At 46.9% G+C, this 20,790-nt stretch overlaps 1 protein-coding gene across 1 annotated transcript in view; it reads right to left on the bottom strand.

The window, feature by feature from the left end:
• Positions 1–4,200: 4,200 nt before the first annotated feature.
• ITIH2 (inter-alpha-trypsin inhibitor heavy chain 2) overlaps positions 4,201–20,790 on the bottom strand; it is a 43,808-nt gene continuing 27,218 nt past the window's right edge. Inside the window, exons 13-21 of the mRNA XM_007534724.3 lie at positions 19,289–19,474; positions 18,306–18,445; positions 15,546–15,715; positions 12,122–12,256; positions 10,620–10,733; positions 8,712–8,910; positions 5,218–5,390; positions 4,705–4,816; positions 4,201–4,476 (exon numbers count right to left, since the gene is read on the bottom strand). Of these exons, the coding sequence (XP_007534786.1) occupies positions 4,329–4,476; positions 4,705–4,816; positions 5,218–5,390; positions 8,712–8,910; positions 10,620–10,733; positions 12,122–12,256; positions 15,546–15,715; positions 18,306–18,445; positions 19,289–19,474 (1,377 nt within the window). The 3' untranslated portion in view covers positions 4,201–4,328. The remainder of the gene's footprint in view (positions 4,477–4,704; positions 4,817–5,217; positions 5,391–8,711; positions 8,911–10,619; positions 10,734–12,121; positions 12,257–15,545; positions 15,716–18,305; positions 18,446–19,288; positions 19,475–20,790) is intronic.

Below are 20,790 nucleotides of genomic sequence, written 5' to 3'. Positions count from 1 at the left end.
TCTAGTAGTAAAACTGTAAATAAAACTACATTAAGAAATCAAGCTATAAAGCATAGTGTTACTGAGACATAATTAACATACCACTCACTTCACCCATTTTAAGTGTACAGTTGAGTAACTTTTTTAGTGTACCTACAGAATTGCATAACTAGGAGCCGGTAGTGGTTCACCTAATTAAGTGCACACATTTTCGTCTGTAAGGACTGAGCTTCAAGTCTCTGTTCCCCACTTGCTTCGTACAGGGTGACCAGTGCTGTGGGTGTCTATCTCTTCCTCCCCTCTCAATTTCTGTCCTAGCAAATCAAACCAAAATAAATAAATGAAGAAATGGCCCCTCAAGAGCATTGGATTTGTCATGGAGGCACTGAGTCCCAGTGCTAACCCTGGCAGCAATTCAAAATAGAATTATACAGGGGCCGGGCAGTGGCACACTTGGTCGAATGCACATGTTACAATGCACAAGGAACCAGGTTTGAGCCCCCAGTCCTCATCTGCTGGGGGAAAGCTATGCAAGTGGTTGGTGAAGCAGGACTGCCAGTGTTTCTCTGTCTCTTATCTCCCCCTTCCTTCTCTATTTCTGGTGTCTCTATACAATAAATAAATAACGATAATTTTTTTTTAATTTAAAAAATAGAATTATGCAACCATGACCATTATCTAACTTTAGATGTTTCCATCATCCCAAACAGAAACTCTGCATATAATCACTCTCTGTCCTCGCTCTTTACCATCACTAATCTTTTTTTCTCTCTTGATTTGCTAGTTTTGAGTATGTCATATAATTGGAATAATATGATATATGGTCTTTTTTCTGACTGGCTGCTTCAACATAAGTATCTCTCAGGTTTTCCATGTATCCTGAATTGGTATTTATGTCTTTTTGTCACCAAATATGTCTTTTTGTAGTCAAACTATCATTCTACATGCTATAGTCATACTACATTCTTACTGTCCAGTAATTGGTGGGCATTTTGTTATTCCCCCTCTGTTAGGAATAATGTTTCTGTGAACACTGCTGTACAAGATTTTGGGCAAACATAGGCTTTCTGTAACTAGGTGTGGAGTTGCTGAGTCATACTGATACTTATAAAAACTGCAGCAAAGGTGGGCACGAGGAATAACATCATTGCAAGACTGGCCAGCTCCTCATGGGGCGCGAGCGCTTCCACACTACGATCACCATCTCTGGCATTATGCTATTCCACTGCAGAATACTGTGCCCCAGTATGGTTCCGTAGCCCCCATGTCCACTTGGTCGATTCCAAATTATATTCCTCCATGAGGATAATTTCTGGAACCATCCGTTCCACCCCGGTTCCATGGCTGCCAGTTCTTAGCAACATCGCCCCGCCAGATATTCGTCGGGATGCGGCATCATCTAAGTTCATTTCCCATGTCTACGCTCGACCGGACCTGCCAATATACGCGGATATCTTCGCCCACCCTGTCCAACGCTTGACGTCTCGTCACCCAATCTGGTCCCCTACGCCTACACTGAACTTCTCTGTTCCAGACTCTTGGAAACAGAGTTGGCAGTCAGCTGAGGTCAAGAACAAACACCTCATCACAGACCCCTGCAAGCGTCAACCCGGCTTTGACCTAGCACGTTATGATCGGGCCCTCCTCAATCGCTATCGAACAGGCCATGGCCGGTGCACCGCTATGTTCCATCGCTGGGGAGCCAGAGACGACCCGAACTGCCCCTGCAGCTCCAGACAGACTATGACCCACATAGTCAATGACTGCCACCTCTCCAGATTCAAAGGAGGTCTCGAAACTTTCCATCAGGCTCAACCTGACGCTGTTGACTGGCTACGGAAGAAGGGCAAACGCTAGAAGAAGAACTGATATTATTTTTTTAGACAGAGACAGAAAAGGTAAAGAGTGGAAGGGAACACAGCACCAAAGCTTCCTTCAATGCAGTGGGAGCCAGGCTCAAACCTGCAATGCAGTTCACTATCTGAGTGAGCTATTTCACCAAGAACTGCCAAGCTCTGTTTCAGAACGGCTACACCATTTTACAATCACAAAATAGACAGGAAGCCTACCTCATAGTTGCTAATACAAAAAAATAGGAGTAGAGGGAGTTTTAGTTCCCACCTACTGCACACACTTTCTGGCTGGCTTCCAGGGCAGTGGGATCCAGAGGCAGCTGCTGAGATCGCAGGCTGTGCCCTTGCTCTTCTCCGTGGGGGCTCCACTCCGAGTCTCTCACAACTTCAGGGTCGTGGCCAGAATCTCCATCTGTATCTTGCACCCTTTATCCCAGCCCAAGCTGACCTGGAATTGAGTCTCACTGACCCATACTGGGAGCTCTCCAAATAAAGGAGCTGGAGAGGTAGCTCGCCCAGTGTAGGGCACATTCAACCATACAGGAGGCCCTGGATTCAAATGCCAGACATAAACCAGGGCATCACAGACAGCACAGGGGGAGCTCCGTGAAGGGTGGAGTGGTGCTGTTTTGCTTTCTTTGTAAGATATAAAAGAGAAAAAAAAAAGGTGGGTGGAGAGGGTGCTTGGCACCTGCGTGTAGGAGGCCTTTGGTTCATTGCCCTGGCACCACATTTAAAAGAAGACTGGGGGGCGGGCAGTAGCTCAGTGGGTTAAGCGCATATGGCATGAAACTCAAGGACAGGCATAAGGATCCTGGCTTGAGTCCCCAGCTCCCCACCTGCAGTGGGTCACTTCATAAGTGGTGAGGCAGGTCTGCAGGTGTCTATCTTTCACTCCCCTGTCTTCCCCTCCTCTCTTGATTTCTCTCTATCCCATCCAACAACAGTGACAGCAATAGCAACAATAATGACAACAGTGATAACAAGGGCAACAAAAGAGAAAAAATAGCCTCCATGAGCAGTGGATTCTTAGTGCAGGCACCGAGCCACAGCGATAACCCTGGAGGCAATAAATAAATAAATTAATTAATTAATTAAAAAAAGACTGCCATCCCCAGGGCCTTGGCAAGGCCATCATGACAGAAGGGGACAGAGCTTCAGTATATACAACTACCAGACACCAAGGCCAGTACCGTCTGTTCTTACTGCATATTCACCAAACAACTTCTCTTGACTGAACATCCTAAGTAACTAGTGACATAAACATGAACTCCATTTTGAGTGGGGCAGTGGCTCAGTCAGTAGAGCAAGGGACTTTTTTAAAAAAATATTTTATTTATTAATGAGGGATAGAAGCGGGGGCGGTAACACAGTGGGTTAAGCACACATGGCGCAAAGCGCAAGGACTGGCAGAAGAATCCCGGTTTGGGCCCCCGGCTCCCCACCTGCAGGGGAGTCGCTTCACAGGTGGTGAAGCAGGTCTGCAGGTATCTATCTTTCCCCCTGTCTTCCCCTCCTCTCTCCATTTCTCTGTCCTACCCAACAACGACATCAATAACAACGTTAATAATAACCACAACAATGGTAAAACAACCAGGGTAACAAAAGGGAAAAAATGGCCTCCAGGAGCAGTGGATTTGTGGTGCAGGCACCGAGCCCCGACAATAACCCTGGAGGCAAAAAAAAGAAAAAAAAAAAACCAGACATCACTCTGCCGGGGATTGAACTCAGGACCTCACAGCTTGAGAGTTGAACACTTTATCCATTGTGCCACCTCCCAGACCACGGGACTTTGTGTGTGTGTGTGTGTGTACACACATATATATTTTTTCCCTTTTGTTACCCTTTTTTATTGTTGTAATTGTTATTGATGCTGTCTTTGTAGATAGGACAGAGAGAAATGGAGAGAGAAGGGGAAGACAGGGAGAGAAAGATATACACCTGAAGACCTGCTTCACCGCCTGTGAAGCAACTCCCCTGCAGGTGGGGAGCCGGGGCTCAAACCGGAATCCTTACGTCGGTCCTTGTGCTTCGAGCCACATGTGCTTAACCCCATGTGTTACCGCTGACTCCCAGGACTTTCATTCCTGGGGTTCTCAGTTCAGTTCCAGGCACCACCTGTGCTGGAGTGATGCTCTAGCTCGTTTGCCCTCACTTGCTCACATGCATGTGCTCTTTCTAATCACCACCCCCATGTGGATCTCTCATATGAAGTAAAATCTAAAAAACTTGACTCCACCTGCATGGCAAGGACCTGACCCCCTCATGGTGACATCATCACAGTGGCCTCACCTGAGTGGTGGAAACAGTTTTCCTTTGCATCACCTGAATTATCACTTTGACCTCTGAAAACACACCAGAGTCCGAACCCTTTATAAAGCATTTATTTATGACCTGCCATGCTACCTGGTTAGCTTTGCTTTACTCGAGGCAGAGAATGGCTGCAAAGGTGATAGGGAAGGTGTATTTGTCCATCCCATTCCAAAGCCTTGGCCGCTAGGGCCACTGAAGAAAGCTGTAGAGCCCTGGTACGAAGTAGTCCTTGTAATGCCCATCGATGAAGCCCTTCCCGCTGTTGTGCACAAACCAACAGGGCACATTGCTGCCAAACACCACATTGGTCCGGTAGTCTTTCTGCAAGCCTCTGTGAGGAGATGGTGAGGTCAGCAGGAGCACCTCCACTTCCGACACATTTGACCCACCTAAACATTTACTTTGGCGAGGTGAATGCTGAAAGCATTAACTCAGAGAACAAGAGGGAAGGAAGGAAGGGGAAAAGGAGGGAGGGAGGAAGGAAAGAAACTTGGGCCAGGGAGCTCTGTAGGCCCGTCCCATCAGTTCCTTTCTCCAGACACTGAGCACTGAGGCCTACCTGGTGACAAGCAGCTTATGTCCCTTCACCTCCATGTTGGCCTCGGGCTTTGCAGGATCCTTCCCCAGTCGCTCCCTGGAGATCCGGATCTCTGGCTCCTGCGTGAACTGGCCTGGGGGTGGGGGACATGTGACCCAGCATCCCCAGGGTGGAGAGATGGGGGAGGAGCAGGTCATCAGACTCAAGAGGCTGGCCAGCTGGCAGTGACTGGGACCCCTGAAGGGTCTCAGCTAGCACCCAGAGCTGAGTTCAAGTTATGGAAACTATATCTCAGAGAGGTGCAGCTGGCAGTGCGAAGACTGATGTCAGAGCCCTGGGCACCGTGCTGGAGCAGAGCTGGCTCTCTGTCTCGTGATGATACCTTAATAAATGCATATGCTAGCAGCACCATAGAAGCAAGCTCTTCCCTCACGCTTACAAAAGAGGCGTTCTCTCCACGGAGGAGAAGACCTGCACTGCCCTGGGCTCCCCAGACACCCCCTCCCTGCCGGCGTCTCCTGTGGGCTCCCATACCTATCAGTCCGTGGACGCTCAGTGAAAACTTGTTGGTGGGGGGCGCATAGATGCCCAAGAAGTCTACATTAACCGGGTGCTTCCTCCACACGCGATGCAGTAGGACCGAGAAAGACACTTCCTCCCCCAGGGCCACTGTCACCATTTGCTCCTTCTTCACGGAGACAAGCACCCTAGGGGGAGAGCAATGGGGGGGGGGACAAGGAGTGAGGCTTCCAGCACAGACCCATTCTCCTCCTTCACTTTCTTTTTAAACACCTTGATTGAGATGCTCTTGGTTATTCAAATTAGCTTTGGGAGGTAGGGACTAATGATATTATTGTTGTTATTATTACTATTATTATTATTTTATTGCCACAAGGATTATTGCTGGGGCTCAGTGCCAGCACTACAGATCCACTGCTTCCCCAGCAGCCATTTTGTCCTTTTTTTTTCTTTCTAAGTTTTATTAGGACAGAGAGAAATTGAGAGAGAACAGGGGACGGAGAGAGGGGGAGAAAAACAGACACCTGCAAACCTGCTTTACAGCTCCTTAGTTAAGCAGAACCCTTGCAGGTGGGGAGCAGAGGCTCAAACCTAGGTCCTTGCCTTTGGGTAATATATGCATTTAACTGGGTACGCCACCACTTAGCCCCCTTGATGACTTCTTGATGCCACATTTTCATTCAGAGAGTCGGAGAGAGGAAGGGACAGCACAGCATCAAAGCTTCCTCAGTTGCCATGGCCCCCTTCCATGTGGTGTCAGGGCTTCAACCTGGGGCCCATTCATGGCAGTGCAGGTGCCATACCCTGTGAGCTATCTCTCTGGTTCCATTTTGTAAACGCTCTGTCATGGATCTACTATTCAATCACTTTAAATTTCCTCTTCAGGAATTGGGCGATAGCGCAGCAGGTTAAGCGCAGGTGGCACAAAGTGCAAGGACTGGAGTAAAGATCCCAGTTCGAGCCCCTGGCTCCCCTCCTGCAGGGGAGTAGATTCACAAGCAGTGAAGCAGGTCTGCAGGTGTCTGTCTTTCTCTCCCCCTCTCTGTCTTCCCCTCCTCTCTCCATTTCTTTCTGTCCTATCCAACAATAACGACATCAATAACAACAATAATAACTACAACAATAAAACAACAAGGGCAATAAAAGGGAATAAATAAATAAATATTAAAAAATTTCCTCTTCATCTTTTGTAGGTGGTGCCAGAGCCTCGCACATGCACAATGCCACCATTCAGTGGCCTTCTCCCAGCTAATTTTCTCATTCTTGTACTATAGAAAGTGAGAGAGAGGGCCACTAAGATAGCTCACTGGGGTAGTGCATTGCTCTGCCATGTGCGTCACGTGACCCAGGTTCAAGCCTGGCCCTCACTGGAGGGCATTGGAGGAAGCGTCATGCTGTGGTTCTCCTTTTTTTTTTTTTTTTTTTTTAATTTTTACTTTTCCAGAGCACTGCTCATCAGCTCTGGCTTGTGATTGGGGGGGGGGGGGGATTGAACTTGGGACTTTGCAGCCTCAAGCATTAGTCTCTTTGCATAATCATTATGCTATCTACCCCCACCCTGGCTCTCCCTCTTTCTGTCTCTATTTTTCTCTATACCTCTATAAAAAATCTTTTTGAGGGGTACACCAGGTTAAGTGCATATGGCACGAAGCACAAGGACCGATATTAGGATCGTGGTTTGAGCCCCCTTCTCCTCACCTGTGTGTGTGGGGTTGCTTTACAGGCGGTCTGCAGGTCTGTAGGTGTCTTTCTCCCTCTCTGTCTCTCCTTCCTCTCTTGATTTCTCTCTGTCCTATCCAACAACAACAAGAAAAAAAGAGAAAATGGCCTCTAGGAGCAGTGGATTTGTAGTGCAGGCACTGAGCCCCAACAATAACCCTGGAGGCAAAAAAAAAATTTTTTTTTGAAGCAAGAAGGAAAGAGAGAGAAGGAGAGACACCACAGCACCAATTAATTCACCATCCATGGAGCTTCCCTGGTGCTGTCTATGGTGCTCCCACGTGGGGCTGAGGTTTAAGCCCAGGGTCTTGAAGATACTGAGGTGTGTGTTCTACTAGGCAAGTTATTTCTGGTTTCTATGATCATTTTGGCCTTCTACTCCATCATGTAAGGTTCAGGGGAGCATCAAAGAAAAGCAGAACCTCTACCTAAAATAGGCCCACTAGCTATTTCCAAAACGGAGACCCCAAATCTTCATTTGCACTATTCCAGCCTTTAGTTTCATCATTAGTCAACAATTTGTTCAGCTTTATATGTTGACTCTTTTTCAGCCACCAGGTTCCAGATGCTAGCTACCATGATGCCAACCAGACTTCCCTGGGCAGACGACCCCATTAATGTCCTGGAGCTCCGCTTCTTCAGAGCCCGAAAGGAGGTCTCGAAACTTTACATCAGGCTCAACCTGACGCTGTTGACTGGCTACGGAAGAAGGGCAAACGCTAGAAGAAGAAGAGCCCTGCTCCACTAGGGAAAGAAAGAGACAGGCTGGGAGTATAGATTGACCTGTCAGTGCCCACATTCAGCAGGGAAGCAATTACAAAAGCCAGACCTTCCGCCTTCTGCACCCCATAATGACCCTGGGTCCATACTCCCAGAGGGATAAAGAATAGGAAAAGCCATCAGGGGAGGGGATGGGATACAGAGTTCTGGCGGTGGTAACTGTACCCCTCGCTTTATCCCATGGTTTTGTCAGTGTTTCCATTCTACAAATAAATTAATTAAATTAAAAAAATCTTATGCCAGACACCCCAGAATAGAAAGGAAGAAAGAAAGAAAGAAAGAAAGAAAGAAAGAAAGAAAGAAAGAAAGAAAGAAAATTAGCACCTGTTTCACTACCACCCCCACCCCCCACCGCCCGCTGTGGCAGCTCACCATTCCTCAGTATAAACCCACCATTTGCTGAGATCTCTCTATTTTTGTCAAGAAGTAAATACCCACTACTTCAAGCATCTGGTGACCTTTGAAATCAAAGTAACACTGCATTATATTATGTAAATTTCAGACACACAGCATGAAAAGTGAAACCATGGACTTTTTTTTGTTTGTTTTTCTGCTTTTTTTTTTTAGACCAAAGCACTCAGCTCTGGTTATTGATGGTGCTAAAAATTAAACCCCAGGACCTCTTGCACACAAATGTGTGTTATCTCTCAGCCCTTAAATAAATGACTTATTTATTTGTTTTTATTACCACCAGGGTTATCGCTAAGGGCCTGTGTGCCTGTATTACATATCCACCGCTCTTGGTGGCCCTTTTTTTTCCCTCCTTTTATTTGATTAGACAGAGAAATTAAGAGGGAAGGGAAGATAGGGAAAGAGATAGAGAAATACCTGTAAACCTGCTTCACTACTCATGAAACTTCTCCCTACATTTAGGGGGCAGAGGCCTTGAACCTGAGACCCCTGCGCATGATAACATGTGCACTCAGCCATACGTTCTGGCCCCTAAGTAAATGGTTTTATGTGACTGATTTGCATGGTCCTGTGTGTGGGACAGATGTGACAACACTTGCCTCTGAAAAATGACCTGAGCCGTGTCGGACCAGGACAGGATGGATGTTCGGGAGCCCCGGCTCAGGGTGATGGTCTCTGTGCTGACTTCTATCTTTGTGTCGACATCCCGGAAATAAAAGCCCAGCTTTCCAAAATAGGTGCTCAGTTTCTCATTCTCAGCCTTCTTGGCACCAACAAGCTGGCCATTGACCAGAATTCCTACAGGAGAAGAGGGTTTTGTTTTTGTTTTGAGGGAAGGAGGGAGGGAAAAAGGGGGGAAAGGAGGGAGGGAGAAGGTGAAAGAGGCCACAGCACTGAAGTTTCCTTCAGTGCGGTGGAGGCCAAGTTCAAACATGACAAAGCAGAGCACTAACCACATAAACTATCTCACTGGCCCAGAAAAGGTTTTCTTTTTCTCTTGAATTCCTTTTAAATTTTATTTTTATTTATTTATTCCCTTTTGTTGCCCTTGTTGATTTATTGTTGTAGTTATTATTGTTGTTGATGATGTCATCATTGTTGCATAGGACAGAGAGAAGTGGAGAGAGGAGGGGAAGACAGAGAGGAGGAAAGAAAGATAGACACCTGCAGACCTTCTTCACTGCCTGTGAAGCGACTCCCCTGCAGGTGGGGAGCCAGGGTTTCGAACCAGGATCATTTGCGCCATGTGCGCTTAACCCACTGCGCCACCACCTGACTCCCTGTCTTGAATTCCTTTTATAAAATGTTTTATCTATCTATCTATCTGTCTGTCTACCTGTCTATCTGTCTATCTGTCTGTCTATCTTTCTATTTATTTACTTTTGGACAGAGCCAGAGAAAATGAAAGGGGAGGGAGTGAAGGAGGGAGAGAGGGACCTGCAGCACTGCTTCACCACTTGTGAAGCCTCCCTCTGCAGGTAGGAGGGAACAGGGGGCTTATCACTCAGGTCCTTGTGCACTGTGACATGTGTTCTCTACTTGGGTGTGCAACCTCCCAGCCCCCTCCCATTTAAAAAAATATTTGATTCGTTTATTTATTTAGAACAGCGACATGGAGAAATTAAGCAGGAAGGAGGAGACAGAGATGGAGAGAGACACACACCTGCAGCATTGCTCCACCGAACTGAAGCTTCTCCCCTCAAGGTAGGGACTAAGGGCTTGAACCCAGGTCTTTGTACACTGTTATGTATTTGCTCAACCAGACATACCACCACTCAGCCCCCCCACATTTCTTTAAGTGGGGGTAAAATAGAGAGTGAGCAATACCAGAGCAGCTTTCTGCCATTGCTGATGTCTCATTTGCATAATTTTAATTTTTAAAGGGTAGTATGATTTAGACTTTGAATTATCATATTATTGTTGTTATTATTATTACTATTACTACTACCAGAGCACTGCTCAGCTCTGGGTTATTGTGGTGTGGGAGATTAAACCCAGGACTCTGAAGCTTCAGGCATGAAAATCTCTTTGCATAACCATTATGCAGTCTCTGCTACCACCATTTTTGTCTTTCTTGTCTTGGACTAGTGTCAAGGACTGAACCCAGGGCTTCACACATGCAAAATATGGGTTCTATTGCTGAGCCACCCCCTTCCTTGTATGCCTTTTAAAATTAAATTTTATGAATTTATAAAATGCAATGCTTTGAGGAGACATATTATTTTGCTTTGGAACTTAGGTAAAGTTTTATCCCCTGTACCGCTCACTCTCTAAAAATGCTTCCTTATACCTGAAATTGACGACATCATACTGAGACCTGCTAGTTCATACTGAGAGTCAGTCATTTGCCTGAAATAGCTGACAAAGGAACAGGTGTATAATGCGTATCAGCAGTCACCAGTGTTTGAAGAACAGGGGCGTTGTGCTGATATGAGCACTGTCTTCTTCCATTCAAGACAGAAAGGAGGGAGTGGTGTGGAAGCATTCCCCGGAGCTTTCAGCTTTACCTGACTCTGGATCAGAAATAAGACTGAGGATCTTGCCAGGTTCTGAGTCAATATTAAAACAGATATTCTGATGGCTTCTCGGCAGGTAAATGATGAAGTGCGGGTCATTATCCACTGAAAGGCAGAGAAAGTTAAGTAAGTGAAAGTAGGCTCACAGAAAGAAGATGCTTTTTTTTTTTTTTTTAATCCCCTCTACCCCCAGCCATCCTGAATTCATGCAGCGCTTCTGTCCATTCTGGAAGATGCTTTTGAGCCCCCAAACAGCTCCTGAGTGATAAGATCTGCTTGTTGAGCCCCTGTTAATGAGTGTACTCCTCAGAGATGGGGACACTTTCCACCAACAACCAAGGTGAGAATCATCAGACCTTTTCTTTCTTTTTTTATTTTTATTTTTTTAAATATTTATTTATTTCCCCTTTTGTTGCCCTTGTTGTTTTTATTGTTGTTGTAGTAGTAGTTGTTGTTGTTTTTAATGTCGCCATTGTAAGATAGGACAGAGAGAAATGGAGAGAGGAGGGGAAGACAGAGAGGGGGAGAGAAAGATAGACACCTGCAGACCTTCTTCACCATCTGTGAAGCAATTCCCTTGCTGCTGGGGAGCCGGGGGCTCGAACCGGGATCCTTATCTGGTCCTTGCACTTTGGACTTAACCCACTGCGCTACCACCCGACTACCTTTTCTTTCTTTCTTTCTTTTTTATATTGTCTTTTGGTCAGGAATTTGTGCCTGCACAATTCCACCACTCCAGGTAGACTTTTATTTTCTTTCTTTTTTCCAGATAGAGGGCGAGAAACAGAGAGGCAGAGAGAAGCGATAGGAGAGACACCACAGCACCAGAACTTCCCCTACTGTTATGGCATTCCTCTGTGGTGACGGGGTTCAACACTAGGTCACAAACAGGGCAAGGCACTCTCTCTACCCTGTGAGATATGCCTCCTGCCCATTAAAAAAAATTTCCATCAGGCAGTGACCCCAAGTCTTGCACATGGTGAGATATCGCTGAGACACCTCCCTAACACAAGTTTTTTTTTTCTTTGAAAGAGGTGAGAGGGATGGGGAGAAAAAGGAGGGAGAGAGAAACAGGAGAGACATCATAGCACCACTCTACCATCCATGGAGGCCCCTGGTGCTGCTACTCAAGCTGCCCCCATGTGGTGCCAGGGCTTGAACCCAAGGCCTTACACGTGGAAGGCATGAACCGTCTTCTGCTCCTGCTCCCATGATGGAGTCCATGCTCTTAGAAGAAGAGACACCAGAGAGACCTTCCTTCCTCCCCCCCTCCACCACTCCCTTCTCCCTTCCTCCCACAGGAAGGTGCCAATGGCCTGGGAACCAAGAAAGTGAATGCGACCTTGACGGCACCTTGACCTTGGACTACCAGCTTCCAGCATATAGTGGTGCAGGATGGCCCAGGAAAGGCTCCACCCTGAGGACACCGTGGGTAACTGCTCCTCAAGTCCGTGAACCCAGCTCCCAGAGTGCATGTGTTGGAGGCCCCTTACCTTGATTCACAGAGGGTAGTGCCTTCTCCAGCAGGGGGCCTCTTTGAGCCAGCATTGGGGCCTTTGTGGCAGGCAGAGAGCTGGCCCAAGCCGGGACTGCGTCTGGGGCGACCTTGCTGCCATAGTGTAGGGTACCTGTATGGGGAGAGCCGCACCCCTCGATATTCAGCCTCCTTCCCTTTTTATTTCACGTGCTACGGGGGAAGGAACTCGGCCTTGTGCTGCAGCACCACTGGGCAGCTTCCCTGACTGACGTTTGTTCTTTTTTTTGTTTGTTTTTTTGCCTCCAGTGTTATTGCTGGGACTTGGTGCCTGTACTACAAATCCATTGCTCCTGGAGCCTATTTTTCCCTTTTGTTGCCCTTGTTGTTTATCATTGTTGTGGTTATTATTATGGTTGTTATTGCTGCCATTGTTCTTGGATAGGACCAAGAGAAATGGAGAGAGGAGGGGAAGTCAGAGAGGGGGAGAGAAAGACAGACACTTGCAGACCTGCTTCACCGCTTGTGAAGCGACTCCCCTGCAGGTGGGGAGCTGGGGACTCGAACTGGATCCTTAACGCCAGTCCTTGTGCTTCATGCCATGTGTGCTTAACCCACTGTGCTACAGCCCGGCCCCCCTGGCTGACTTTCTTTGATGCTTTTTCTCTTAGAGAGAGGAGAAACACCACAGCACCACTCCACCATCCACAGAACTCCTCCTGTGTCACCCGTGATATCCCCATATGGTACCAGGGCCCAAACTCTGGGTCTTGTGCATGAGAATGTGCTCACTCCACCATGTGAGCTCTCTCCTGGCCCTGGAAATGAGTTTTCACTGCAGAGGAGTAGGGCAGTAAGTACGAGGTTTTTGAGCATAAAAATATATACTACAGAGCTGGCTGGTGGTAACCTGACAGCGCCCACAAGTTATCATGTGCATGACCTGGGTTCTCATTTCCCGATCTGCATGGGAGAAGCTTCACAAGCAGTCAAGCAGTGACTCTCTCTCTCTGTCTTACCCTCTTATAAAAAAATAAAATAAGATAAATGGCTGCCAGGAACAGTGGGATCACCATTTAGACACCAAGCCCAGCAATAAATCTGGTGACAGGAAAAATGAAACAACAGAAGAAAGAGAAGGGAAGAAAGAAAGGAGAAAGGGAGAAAGAAATAAAGAAAGGAAGAAAGAAGGAAAGAAAGAATGAATATATATATATATATATATATATATATTACACAATTTTTCCAAGAAAGTGGACTGGACAAGTTCAACCAGAAAAGTAGGCAGAATTCCCAGTTATAATAGATTTTGTGTGTTTTGGTGAGTGTCAAATTAAGAATTTAACTTCAATCAAAAGAATGATTTTATCTCTCTAGTTATTTGTTATTTCTTTAGGATAAAGAAAAAAAAAGCAGAGTGAAAGAGACCACAGCACTGATCTTCCTTCAATGCAGTCAAGGCTGGGATCCGACCTGGGTCTCACACATGGCAAAACAGCACATTATCCAAGTGAGCTGTTTTGCTGGCCCTAGTTATTTATTTACTGATGGCACCAGAGACTTGTGCATGAGCAACTTCATTACTCCCAGGTCTACTTTTTATATTCTTTCTATTTCAGCTCCAGCACCAAAGCTTCTCCTAGTACTGTGGGACTCCCATGTAGTGCTGGGGTTCAAATTCAGGTCAAATGTATGGCAAGGCAGTGTCCTACCCCCTATCTGTCTTCTACTTCCAGAGTATGATTTCAAGAGATCACTGCCAACAATATATCAGAAATTATTCTCATGGTCACTGCTTACTTATCCTAGCCAGATTTCACCACTCTGAGCTGACTTTGGCAGGTAGAGAGGCAGAGACAGAGAGAGGGAAAGACACCACAGCACCACAGCTGCCACCAATAGACTAGGGGCTGGGCTTGTGTCTGCGTGGGAAACATGGCAAAGCAGCTGCTGTACTGGTCCCTTGGGGCAACTATTTCAAACAAGATGGACAATTTTAAACATTGATTTGAAAACGGTGTGAGGGCACAGCCAGGGAGGGTGTTCAATGGCTAGAGCACAAGACTTGTAGGCGTGGGGACCCGAGTTCAATCCACAACATCACATGTGCAATCAAGATGCTTTGGTCCCCTCTCTTATGATATAAACAGATACATCAATCTCTTCTTTCTTTTTTCTTTTCTCCTTCTCCTTCTCCTTCTTTTTAACCAGAGCACTAATCAGCTCTGGCTTATGCCAGTGTGGGGGACTGAGCTTGGGATTTGGTTATTACTAATAGTAAATGAGTGAAGGCGCATGTAGGTTTCAAAATTCCCTTGGGAAGGGCGTGCAAACACTTATCCAAAGAGACATATGCTCCTCATATTCATAGCTGTGTTACTCAGAGTGGCCAGAGTGGAAGCAGCCTAAATGCCCATCAACAGATGACTAGCTAAAGAAGTCATGAGATATCACTACTCTGTACTCAAAAAAGACTATACTACGTCCTTCAGGACAAAAATGGATGGAACTGAAGGCAATAATGCTTGGCGAAGTAAGTAAAGCGATGAAAGACAACTACACTGATGGTTTCACTCATCTGTGGAATCTAAAGAACTGGAATGCATGAGTCCAGGGAAAACAACAACAAACAGAAACAAACTGTCTCTAGGATTTCTTGAGAATGATGGTCACATACCTGGTTGAGTGGACATGTTACAATGAGCAAGGACCTGGGATCAAGCCCCCAGTCTCCACCTGCAGGGGGAAAGCTTTACAAGAGGTGAAACAGTGCTGCAGGTGTCTCTCTGTCTCTCTCTCCCTCTCTCTTTTTTTTTTTTTTTTAAATTATTATCTTTATTTATTTCTTGTATAGAAACAGCCAGGAATTGAGAGGAAGGGGGAGATAGAGAGCTCTCGACCAATGATGCCACCACCCCACGGCCCCCCATCTCCTCCTTCTAAATTTCTGGCTGTCTCTAACCAATAAGTAACCAAAGATAATAAAAAATTAAATTAAATTAAAAAGGGGCCCAGTGGTGGTGCACCTTGTTAAGTGCACACATTGCAGTGCACAAGGACCCAGATTCAAGCCCCCAATCCCCACTTGCTGGGGAAATCTTCACAAGTGGTGAAGCAGGGCTGCAGGTGTCACTCTGTCCCTCTCTATCCCCCTTCCCTCTCAATTTCTCTCTGTCCTATCAAATTAAGTAAATAACGCTAAAAGAGAGGGAGAGAAGCAGATGGTGGTTACTATTGGAAGGGTGAGGCACAGAATTCTGGTGGTGGGTGTGGTGTGGAACTATACCCAGTAACCCCTACACTCGTGTAACCTATTGTTAATGACAAAAGATAAAATTGAAAAAGAAAAATTCCTTTGGAAGACACATGAGCCAAATACCAGGGAAAGCAGAGCAAGGTACTGTCGCCCACATAAAGGGCCAGGAGGGCAGGGGCGCACAGACCCGAGCAGCAGGAGTGGTCTTGGGGCGGGGCATCGGCCAGCATGCGCTCGTCCCCCTCCGGGCTCTCGATCAGCATGGCGGTGAGCGGGGTGATGATGTGGTGCTCCAGCGACATCAGCAGGATGGTCTTGGTGATCTGCCTCTTGGTGGTGGCCGTGGGCGCCAGGCTCCTGAGGGGAGGGGATGGAGAGGCCAGAGGGGGCGTGGCCACCGTGAGGCCGGGTTAGAGACTCGGACCCTCATTTCCTGGGTCCAGCCTATCCAGGGCCCAGAGGTCTGGTAGGACCCCAGGGCTCAGGGAAGCTCTGTCTTTTATCCAGCCAGGCTATGCCTTCAAGGAATTTGTCTTTGAGCAGAGCATCGCTCAGCTCTGCCCACTGGTAGGATGAAGACTCAAAACCTTGGCACATCTTGCATGCAAGTCCTGTGTTATCTCTCTGACTCAGTAACTACCCAGCAATTTCCCCTTCTCCCCATAGCCACACAGCCTCCCCATACCACCAGCTTTCACACCCCCCTAGCCCACAAAGGTGCATCAGGAACAGCTGATGGGCCTCCCAGGACACGGCAGGCAGAGTCCATGGTTCACAGGAGGGTGTCTCTGGTGCTGGACCTTCTGTGGATTGGGACACGTGTATAATTATGTGTGGTCACCACTAGAGCATCACAGAGTTGTCACCGCCCTCAGCATCCTCTGTGCACACTGGCTCATCCCTCCTCCCCCCAACCGCAGTAACCCTGATCTATTTTTTTATAGGAACAGAGAGGCAGAGAGAGAGAGAGAGAGAGAGAGAGAGAGAGAGAGAGACCACAGCACGGTAGCATCCTCCAACACGGTGGGGACTGGACTTGAACCTGGGTTACACACATGGCAAAGCAGCGCACTATGCAAATGAGCTATTTCACTAGCCTGACTGTAATCTGTCTTACAAGGTTATTTATTTTTGCTACCAGGGTTATCACTGAGGCTCAGTCTTTTTTTTTTTTTTAATTCTTTCTTCTAGATACAGAGGGAAAGAGGGGTTGGGGAGATAGCATAGTAGTTACGCAAAAAGACTTTCCTGTAGGGATCAGGTGGTAACGCTGCAGGTTAAACGCATATGGTGAGAAGCGCTAGGATCAGTGCAAGGATCCTGGTTAGGGGTTGCTTCACAAGTGGTGAAGCAGGTCTGTAGGTGTCTATTTTTCTCTCACCCCCCTCTGTCTTCCCCTCCTCTCTTCATTTTTCTCTGTTCTATACAACAACAACAGCAATAACAACAACAACAAGGGCAACAAGATTGGGAAAAATGGCCTCCAGGAGCAATGGATTCCCCAGCAATAACCCTTGAGGCAAAATAATAATAATAATAATAATAATAATAAATCTTGCCTGAGTCTCTGAGGTCTATGGTTCAATCCCCAGCACCACCATAAGCCAGAGCTGTGCAGTGCTCTGGGGTCTCTCTCTCTTTCTCTGTGTATCTTTCTGTGTCTCTCATTAAAATAACAAAATATTGTGGTCTGGGAGGTGGCGCAGTGGACAAAGCATCGGACTCTCAAGCATGAGATCCTGAGTCCAATCCCTGGCAGCACATATACCAGAGTGATGTCTGGTTCTTTCTCTCTCTCCTCCTATCTTTCTCATAAATTAAATAAATAAATAAATAAATAAAATAACAAAATATTAGAAAGAGGAGCAAGCAGTGGCACACCTGGTTAAGTGCTCACATTACCATGCACAAGGACCCCGGTTCAAACCCCTGCTCCCCCACCTGCAGGGGGGAAAGCTTCACGAATGGTGAAGCATGGCTACAGGTGTCCGTCTTTCTCTCTCCCTCTCTATCTCTCCCCTTCTCCTCTCAATCTCTGTCTCTATCCAATAATAAATAAACAAAAATGTTAAAAAAGGAGAGAGAGAGATGGAAAAGAGAGAGAGGAGAAACGCTGCAGGAGCGCTCTACCACCACTCCTGAAGCTTCCCCCAGCAGGTGCTCTTGTGTGGTGACCCTGAAGTCAGGTCCTTGCTCATGGTAACATGGACCCTCCACCAAGTGAGCCTTCTAGGGATAGTTTTGAACTGACTTAACATCTAACTCTTCTTGGCCTTCAGCAGCACCCCTGCTCGGAGCCACAGCTTCCAGCCTGGGCTCCCTTTATGTCTCCACAGCATTTCCCTGTGGGTACAGTGAGGTGAATGCATTTCATTTCTCACCTAGTTCAGACCCTACCGCTCCACCTGCCAAGAATCTAACCAAATAGAAGGAATGGGATGTTGGATTGGTGATCTTTCTTTCTTTCTTTCTTTCTTTCTTTCTTCCTTCCTTCCTTCCTTCCTTCCTTCCTTCCTTCCTTCCTTCCTTTCTTTCTTTCTTTCTTTCTTTCTTTCTTTCTTTCTTTCTTTCTTTCTTTCTTTCTTTTTTGAACACCCCCAGGGGAAGAACCTAGGGACCTGATCCTCATTCAGTATCCTGATCTGATCTGGGCAGATGTGTTTGGAAGGGAAGTCCTACATGGCACAGAGGAGCGAGGTGCATGGATGCCTCGCTTCAATGCCCCCTACACCCATCACTACGGGTCTGTCCTTCTTCCACAAAAGCAGGAAAAACAACGAGCCCAGCTTTCAGGCCTGGAGCCTGTGGAAGTCAAGAATACAAACTCGGGACTAACTTGCTGGCTTTTGAGGCTTGCACTCTCTTTTTGTGTATTTTTTTTCACATGGTCAAGTTGAACTTTGCCCCTTAGGCCTGTCCCCTGGGGTTGGGTCTTCTGGTCTCTCACCGCTCGGCCAAAAGCTGGTTGATGGTCAGGTAGGCCCACAGTTTCTTGGTGAAGTCAGGGTCTGCGTGCTTGTCCTTGGACAGGAAGTCCTCCAGGTCATCCATCTGACTCAGAGTTTCCAAGACCAGCTCTGCGCTAGCCTAGAGAAAAAAACGTTCCAGTGAAAGGCACTGGGGGGACAGGGGCAGAGTTACCGTTCCACCACTCAGATCAGTGTCCAGGAAACTTCAAGAAGAATGAGAAAGAATTCCAAAGAAGGGAGGTCGGGTGGTAGCGCAGCGGGTTAAGTGTGCATGGCGCAAAGCGCAAGGAACAACATAAACAACATAAGGGTTAGGGTTCGAGCCCCCAGCTGTCCACAAGTGGTGAAGCAGGTCTTCAGGTGTCTATCTATCTTTCTTTCCCCTCTCTGTCTTCCCCTCCTTTCTCGATTTCTCTCTGTCCTATCCAACAACAACAGCATTACTGGAGGAAGTTTCAATGCTGTGATTTCTCTTTGTGTCTCTTTCTCCCTGCCTCTATCTCAAAATAAATAAAATGGGCTGAGTGGTGGCACATCTGGTATAATACACACATTACAGTGCAAGAGGACCCTGGCTCAGGCTCCTAATTTCCACCTGCTGGAGGGAAGCTTCATGAGTGGTAAAGCAGTGCTGCAGCTCTCTCTCTCTCTCTGTCTCCCCCTTCCTTTTCAACTTCTTTCTCTCTCCATACAAAATAAGTAAATTCATTCATTCATTTTACAAAAAAAGAATTTCAAAGAACTGAAAGGGAGAAGGATATGGCTACCCTCTGGAATCTGGGGTTGGGTTTGGGACAGGTGAGGTTTAGGAATTCCACAAAAGCTGGGGAGATGGCAGAGATGTCACCTGTCACCTCATGCTTCTATCCCACCTACATGACTCCTGAGGTTCAAGGACAAGCCTTTGTGTCTTGGAGGGCGGGGGAGGTCAGTAAGGACTTTCAGGAAAAACAAGACTCACCGATGTTGCCGTGATGATGCTCTGGAGCTGCTCTGACTTCTTGGGGTCGAATTTGCCCGCCACCACGATCTCAGACCCTCCAAAGTAGTTGTGGAAGCTGTTCTGTGTGACATCCACTACTGATGTGTGGGGGTAGTTGAACTGAACGTTCCGGAGAAGTGGAGTGGAGATCTGATTGTAGAATTTCTATAGGAGAAAGAGAGAGAGAGAGAGAGAGAGAGAGAGAGAGAGAGAGAGAGGGAGAGAGAGGGATTATTTGGAAACCATGTTCTTGATCTATGGCACCTTGTTCTCTGAGATGCCTCAGATACATCACAGACTAATTTCTCTGTTTCTCGTGATGCTAGAGTCTTGAGCACACACAATTTTAGAACAGAGAGAGAAAGAGAGATCCCAAGAGCTCCCCCCCAGAGCCCCCTGTGGTGCTGGAGTTTCATCTCCAGCCTTGCTCATGACAAAGCATACACCCCACCAAGTGAGCTATCTTTCGACACCCAGACCTCTTGATTGTCCTGGGACAAGGCGCCATTCTCCTAAGTCTCAGATGAACTGAAACACGGAAACAATAAACACTTCTTAAGAATATGGGGGTCGGGAGGTAGCATAGTGGGTTAAGTGCACGTGGCACAAAGCGCAAGGACTGGCTAAGGATCCCGGTTCGAGCCCCCGGCTCCCCACCTGCAGGGAAGTCGCTTCACAGATGGTGAAGCAGGTCTGCAGGTGTCTATCTTTCTCTCCCCCCTTTGTCTTCCCCTCCTCTCTCCATTTCTCTCTGTCCTATCCAACAACAATGACATCAATAACAACAATAATAACTATAACAATGGTAAAACAACCAAGGTAACAAAAAAAAGGGAAAAAAATGGCCTCCAGGAGCAGTGGATTCATGGTGCAGGCACTGAGCCCCAGCAATAACCCTGAAGGCAAAAAAAAAAAAAAAAAAAGATATGTTGCCACTGGGATTATCACTGAGGTTCAGTGTAGGCACTACAAATCCACTGCTCCTGGCAGCTATTCCCACTTCCCCCTTTTTTCCTTTTTATTTTACTTGATAGAACAGAGAGAAATTGAGAGAGAGTGGGAAGATAGGGGGAGAGAGAAAGACAAGACACCTGCAGACCTTTTTCACCTACTCATGAAGCATCCCTCCTGCAGGTGGGGAGTACGGACTCGAACTTGGGTCCTTGGCAATCTGTGTGCTCAACCTGGTGTGCTACTGGCTTAGCCCTCAAGAAGATGACTCTTGATTTAAGAACCTCAATTTTTTTTCCCTGTTGGAGTCAGCATGAAAAAGCTCAGGAACACTCAGAAACAGAAAAATGAGAAAAAGTGGAAATCTTGTCCTTACCTACCCCCAAGTTTAAACCTGTTGCCCCACACTGATCACTGAGAGTGGGCATGGTGACAGGGTGAAGAAGACCGTGTTCTTCCCTAACTACTACCCAGCCCTCCCTCCATCCATCTCTCTCTCTCTTAATTTTTATTTATTTATTGCATTGCTT

This window comes from Erinaceus europaeus, chromosome 6, assembly GCF_950295315.1.
Source record: "Erinaceus europaeus chromosome 6, mEriEur2.1, whole genome shotgun sequence".
Lineage (NCBI taxonomy): Eukaryota > Metazoa > Chordata > Mammalia > Eulipotyphla > Erinaceidae > Erinaceus > Erinaceus europaeus.
The sequence above is the reverse complement of the archived record's forward strand: the minus strand, read 5'-3'. Positions and strand labels throughout refer to the sequence as shown.